The sequence below is a fragment of the Saccopteryx bilineata genome, chromosome 4, assembly GCF_036850765.1.
Source record: "Saccopteryx bilineata isolate mSacBil1 chromosome 4, mSacBil1_pri_phased_curated, whole genome shotgun sequence".
Taxonomy (NCBI): domain Eukaryota; kingdom Metazoa; phylum Chordata; class Mammalia; order Chiroptera; family Emballonuridae; genus Saccopteryx; species Saccopteryx bilineata.
Genome location: NC_089493.1, coordinates 185,378,115 through 185,385,038, shown reverse-complemented (window position 1 = coordinate 185,385,038; position 6,924 = coordinate 185,378,115). Strand labels below are relative to the sequence as shown.

Genomic DNA, 6,924 nt, shown 5'->3' with positions numbered 1-6,924 from the left:
AAGGGAAAAAACAAACGCTGAGACACCAGCCCACATCCCCGCGCATGACCGGTGACCCGAGCACCGAGGCCGGGGCGTGGCCTGAGCGTGGGGCTTCCGCGCATGCGCTCAGCTCGCTGGGTACAGTTGCTGCGGAGAGGCAGCTGGAGGATGTCGGCCCCGTTTGAGGAACGCAGTGGGGTGGTTCCATGTGGGACGCCGTGGGGCCAATGGTACCAGACCTTGGAGGAGGTGTTCATTGAAGTCCGTGTGCCGCCGGGCACCCGCGCCCAGGATATCCGGTGCGACCTGCAGAGCCGGCATGTGGCGCTGGCGGTGGGTGGCCGCGAGATCCTCAAGGTAGCGGCCGGGGGGCTTGTGCCTCCCCGAATTCCCGAGCCCCGGGGCTCCCGGTGTCAGTAGGAGGACTGGTGGGAGGCCGCTGGGCTTTCCTGGCTGGCCGAAGGAGCGACCAGATCGGCCTGGTTGTGGTCTGGTCGGAGCCCCCCACCTCCAGGGCCAGTCCTGAGTCGACGTGGAAACTGCCGGAGCCCATTTTTTCCGGCTTTATGTCTAAACCCAATGAAGTTGCTTCTGCTGTCCCTCTGGGGAACTTCAGCTGAGAACAGCTTAACTAGAGCGTTAAAGAAGCACATCTGCTATTCCACACACTCTCCCAGGCAGCACTCTGAGTGTGGGCAGGCCATCGTGGAAGGAGACGGGGAGGGTTCCTCCCCTCAGGTCACGGCAAGTGGCGAGGCGTAATAAAACCAGAGTACCAGTAGCAGGCACTGATGCAGTTGCAGGAAAGGAAAGAAGAAAATCAAGGAGAAGGATATTAGGATGAGGATTTAGAGATGATGTCAGGTGGTTTTTCCTCATCTAAGTAGATAAATTCTGCGTGTTTCTGGAGTGGGTCAGCAGATGGTCAAAAGGTGTGTGAAGACAGGAATACCGCTCTATTCTCGCCAGCGCCCTGTGCGTCTGGGACCCACGTTGCTGTAAGCTCTCTAGTCAGTGAAGTCGACCTTAGGTTCCTTTTTCAGATTAGATGCCCACGATGGCAGTGATGGAGACTGATAGAATATCCTGATTCTGCCCTTCTTCAAGTTTTGTAACCGAGGCAAGAGATTTTTCAGTTTTTCCGACGTTCACAAAGTGCAGGAATTACAGTGTCTTTCTTACAGGACAGGTTCTTTTTTCTTTTAGCATAACATGGTACCCACATGAATGAAGAGCTTGGAGTAGAGCCTTGTGTGTAATAAGCACACAGGACGTGTCAACTATTTTCTAGGGAGGTGCTTTGAGAAATGGAAGATTCGTGTTAAAGATACTGATTTTTGCCAACATAGATCTAAATGACCTTTCTGAATAGTTGTACAGTTCAGATTTTCCTGAACGGTGGTTTATGATTACAATTCAAATTTTCCATAGATATAAAAAAACTTGGGAATTTGGGAATGACTCAACGCTAGGATTTTAGGTATACCAGTAGGATTCTTTTCATAAGTATTGCTATATGGGGAAAACATATTCTTTAAGATATTTTCTAAAACAAATTTGGCAAGCAACAAATCAAAAGGGTTTCAGCAGATACATTCTCTCTTAAGTTTACAGTTTGCTTCTTTCTTAAAATGACTTTCTGAAGTCAACGGGAACCATGAATCTGATATCATCTATGCCCGGATGATATTAGGACTAAGTATGTTAATGTATATATAACTCTTAGAACTCTCCCTATCATATTGTAAGATCTGAAAAAACGTTAGTTTTTAAAATCTGTTTATACACTGATTCTAAAGTACTATCCATGTATGTCCATACACATTACTTTATGCTAAAATAATTTTTAATGCCAAATTGCCCAACAAAGAGATTGAGCCAGTTTTTAAAAGTTTGTTTTAAAAGACGTAATTTCTTCTTAATTGATAAAGCATTTCAGATATTAATTTCATATCTATATAAATATTTGGTTAATCAGTGATCAGTTGATCAGTTATATTTCTTCATCTTCTAATAAGTATGGAACCCTGATTTTTCTCTAGAGAGCCCTGTGTTCTTTGTCGTAGTAAATACTCCAAGCAGTATAAAGTAGGGTTTAGTTCTCTTAATAGGAGGAAATAGGGTTGAACATTTGTCAGATGTTGAAATGGTATAAAGTCTTCTTTTATCTCTCTGTTATAATCAAATTAGACAATTATATGTGGATTAGATAGTAATAGGTAAGTTGTAAATATGAAAGCTTTATGAAAATTAATGAAGTTTCTGTATTTTTAGTGCCTTATATGTTTATCTTTCAGGGCAAACTGTTTGATTCTACAATAGCTGATGAGGGAACGTGGACTTTGGGTAAGGGCAATCTATTATAAATCTTAGAGTCTTTTTAAAAATTATATCTTGGAATTTAGTATGTTTCCCTTCCTGTATTAAGGAGTTTCATCTTTGCAGCTTTGGAAGATATAGTAATGGAAATGTATTGACAATTGTTATGTCAATGATTTTTGAAAATATAAAATTTAATCATGAGCTCTAATTTCTTTGTGATTATCGTTTGTTTGTTTGTTTAGAGGACAGAAAAATGGTTCGTATCATTCTTACAAAGACAAAGAGAGATGCAGCAAATTGTTGGACTTCTCTTCTAGAGTCTGAATATGCAGCTGATCCTTGGGTGCAAGACCAAATGCAAAGAAAGCTGACATTAGAGAGGTTCCAGAAAGAAGTAAGTCAGATAAATGTATGAATATTTGTAGTTAAACATCTTAACTGAATACTTATTTTTTTGAAATGTAAACTCATGAGGTTATAACAATTACAAAAGTTCTGTAGAGGGATTTTTAAAGTTAAATGCTTAGAAGAATGATTGGCCTTTTAATGTATGGATTTCATATTTTAAATTTTTTTCTTGAGAATTTATTCTATTATGATTTCTAAATTTCAACTTTGTTTAATGTGCATCGGTAGTATCTGAATAAACTCATCAACACTCGATGTAGACCATCGTAGCGTAAAAAAGTAAAGGACCCCTTCACTAATGTCCCTGCATTCATGCCTCTCTCAGTTTCACCCCATCAATATACTGGCCTGTTTTATTTTTAACATAAATGAGAATCACACTGTATATTGTCCACGTTTCTTTTTAAATAATATTATCTCGGGTCTCTTTCCCTATTAGTACACATAGACAGAACTCACTTTAACTGCGTCAGGGTATTTTCTAGTTTGAATGTGTTTGTAATATTTACTTATTCCCATTTGATAAGATTTATATTTCTCCATTTTGTTATGGAAATTATGGATGGTTATGAGGATTAACTATGTTAATATATATATAACTCTTAAAACCCTCCCTATCATATAGTAAAGCCTGAACAAATGTTAGCTTTTAAAATCGGTTTATACACTGGTACTAAAGTATGTTTGTCATACTTGTAGACTTGTCAACATTGTCATACACATATTGGAACTTCTAAATATTTGTAAGTCTGAAAATTGAAAAATACCTGATAGTTTTAAGTTCCATTTTGGTGATTACAGTGAATTTTAGTACATTTTTACATGTTTATTGGCCATTTAGACTTTCTTTTTTGTTACTTAGCAGTTCATATATTTTTACCATTTTACTTTTGGGTTACTTATATTTTTCCTTATAACTTTTATCATAAATTTTTTCATATCCTTTAGAATCCTGGTTTTGACTTCAGCGGAGCAGAAATCTCAGGAAACTACACTAAAGGTGGACCAGATTTCTCCAATCTTGAGAAATAACTGCTGGGGGGTTTTGCTGCCTTCAGTGAACCCTAGCAGATGTTGCCAACTCGATCAAAGGAACAGATTGTGTGGTGGAAGAGAAATGTGGATGCCTACACTTAACAAATTGCAAAATATATTTACGGTTCTAAAAATTGCATTCAAATATGATTTACATAGGAAACATCTTAAATACTGTGGAAACTATTGTACTGATATATGGTAACTTTTTTTGAACTTGTTTTTGCTCGGCATGAAGGTTCATATGCTGCATTTTTCTAATTTCATATTTAATCTATATTTTTAATACAAAAAACATTAGATTATAGATCATGTGAACTGACAGGGTGCCTTCAGGGCAAATTAAGGTTTTTATTTTAATAAGTGTGATGTAGGAATAATGTTCAATAAACTCATCTTAATAGGAATTGCTTACCCCTTTGTCTAAGTGTACGAGGTCTCGCAAGGAAATTACATTACTACAGACAATTTTAGAAAAGAAAAAAAATTCACAAATATGATACATTGTAAGTTAATTTTAAGAATTAATGAAAATCTCTGCATTAGTATATTGTTTCTTGAGACATCACTTTACCTCAAGAACCTGAAAAGTAACCCTGAAAAACACTTGGTGAAGTGTGTATATATATGGTTATTGGGCAAGTACATTATTAGTGATAACAAATTATGGTCAGTGGTTATAAATCAGTGACATCATTTTGATCTTCAGTGATCCAGTCATAGAGGTAAGAATTGTCTTGAAGTTTTATTTCATTTATTTTATCTCCTTTTTAATTAAAGAAAAAGGTATTTTAAACAATATCAAACGTAAAGGGAAGTTACAAGTAAAGGCACAGAGTTTTTTTCCCCTGAACTGTTTATGTATAAGTTGATGACATGAAGCCCTCTGTATACCTTAGTGTATATTTCCATGAAAAAAAAAAGTGCTTATATAACCACAATACATTAAAATCAGGAAATAAGCAGTGACACATGACAACCATCTAATTCTCAGACCTCTGTTACATTAAAGTTCAGTTGTCCCAATAATGCCTTCTAGCAAAAGAATACAGTAAGAATCACGCCTTTCCTTTAGATGTCATGTCTTTATCTGCTTAAATCTGAAACAAGTCCTCATTTTCTTCCTTGACTTCTACAGCCTTGTCACTTTTGACAATCTTGACTGGCTTTTCACAGTATTCCTTATTTTGAATTCTGCCTGATGTATCTTCATTACTAGATTCAGGTTGTGCATCTTTGGCAAGAAATGATGCTACGTTCTTATTATATCCTAGCATGAATTCATGTCTGTTCTTTTTCTGATAGTGATTACTTTGATCACTGATTAAGCGGCATCTGCTAGTCTTCTCCATTGTAAAGCTACTCTTTATGTTATAATTAAATACTTTGTGGAAGGTAGTTTCAAATTACTACTGTCTCACCAAATTTTCATTTTATTTGTATCTTTGTAGACTCATGATTTCCTACTTTATTCAGTGGGTTAAAATCTATTGTTCCCATTACTTTGGTGCTCAAAACTTTTCTAGATTTGGCCATTGCCAGATCTTTCTACGTGGCTTCTATGTCCTTTTAACATGTCCCATCATTATTTGAGCAATTTAAGATCTTAATCTGTCGCAAAGTGTATGAGGCTTACACTTTCCCTGCCCCAGCCCAAGAATCAGCAGTTTACCAAGGAATCCTGCTTCTCCTTAATGGAGAATGGTTTTAGAAGTCAAGGTCTCTGTGTGCTAATGAGCAAATTGCTGTTGATGTGTGTATAGTGCATGCACATATCTGTATTTATATGTACTAAAAACTGTGAGTTCATGTTTAAACTTTCATTTCTAATCTTATGGGGTCGTTTTGGTTTTCTCTCTATGTAACTCCTTTCAACAACAGTGAGAAACTGGTTCTGTTGTCCTTGATGTATTTATTTCCTTATTCTGGGCCGCGTCCCCGTGAATGAGGGTCCTCTTCACTGTTAGGCTCCAAAACCCTAAGCCACTGCAGCCCAGCCACAGCTTTTGGCAAGGTCCTCGTCTTGTTCAAGTTCCCCAGTGACTTTAGGCATGAATTGTTGGCGAAGAGGCTTTTTTCTATTATTTGGCTTCTCATTTTGACATGTAAAAAGTTTTATATTTTAAATAAACATACAGTAAAATTAACTCTTTCGTTTGCAATTTTGTGAATTTTAACACGTGGAGATATGTTACCTCCAAAAGCAGGAGATTGAAGAGTTAAATTGCAAAAGTCTTTCATGCTAGCTTTATCTTTTCAAGAAGTGCATATAAATGGAAATGTATAATCTTTTTTTAAAAAACAGTTTTATTGAGATATTATTCATATATCATGCATTTCACCCATTTAAATTGTATAATTCAGTGGCCTCTAGTAGAGTCACATTCAGCCGTCACCGTGGTTCATTTCATTTTCATTACCTCAAAAAGAAAACCCATCCCTTCTAGCGGTCATCCTTTCCCCAGTTCCTACCCAAGCAACCAGTAATTTACTTCCATCTCATAGATTTTCCTTTTCTGGACATTTCATTTCTATGAAATCATCATATGTGGTATTTTATTTACTGCCTTTTTTCACTTAGAATAATGATTTAGAGGTTTTTTCATGATCTATGCTAATGCTTTTGTTGTTGTTGTTTGTATGGCTAATATTAAGTGTGTGACTTCCACACATTGTGTATCCATTTGTCCATTGATGGACATTGGGAGGTTTCCACCTTTTGGCTCTTACAAATAATGCTGTTTGTAAACATTCAAATACAAGTTTTTATGTGCAGGTTTTCTTACATAGGAATGGCATTTCAGGTTAGGTGGAAACTTTATGTTTAATCATTTGTGGAACTGCTAAATTGTTCCATGTGGCTACACCATTTTACATTCCCACCAGCAGTGTATGGGACTTCCGATTTCTCCACATCTTTGTCAACACTTGTTATGTGACTTTTTTATTCTAGCCATTCTAGTCGATATGAATTACGTGGTTTTGATTTGTGTTTCCCTGACTAATTATGTTGAGCATCTTTTCCTGTGCTTATTAACTTGTGTATCTGTTTTGGAGAAATGTTTATTCAAATCCTTGGTCCGTTTTTACACTGGTTATCTTTTTCTATTGAGTTGTAAGAGTTTTAATACATTCTGGATATAAGTCCCATATCAGATAGAAATTTGTATATATTTT

At 36.7% G+C, this 6,924-nt stretch overlaps 1 protein-coding gene across 2 annotated transcripts; it reads left to right on the top strand.

The window, feature by feature from the left end:
* The first annotated feature begins 113 nt into the window (after nucleotides 1–113).
* NUDCD2 (NudC domain containing 2) lies at nucleotides 114–4,777 on the top strand. Of its 2 annotated transcripts, none has more exons than XM_066273207.1 (4): nucleotides 114–339; nucleotides 2,280–2,328; nucleotides 2,622–2,698; nucleotides 3,661–4,777. In XM_066273207.1, exons 1-4 carry the CDS (start codon nucleotides 151–153, stop codon nucleotides 3,742–3,744), a joined length of 399 nt encoding a protein of 132 aa, XP_066129304.1. In that variant the 5' UTR covers nucleotides 114–150; the 3' UTR covers nucleotides 3,745–4,777. The 2 variants fall into 2 exon arrangements, with proteins under 2 accessions (XP_066129304.1, XP_066129303.1); XM_066273206.1 differs by having other exon boundaries at nucleotides 2,547–2,698.
* The last annotated feature ends 2,147 nt before the right edge of the window (nucleotides 4,778–6,924 follow it).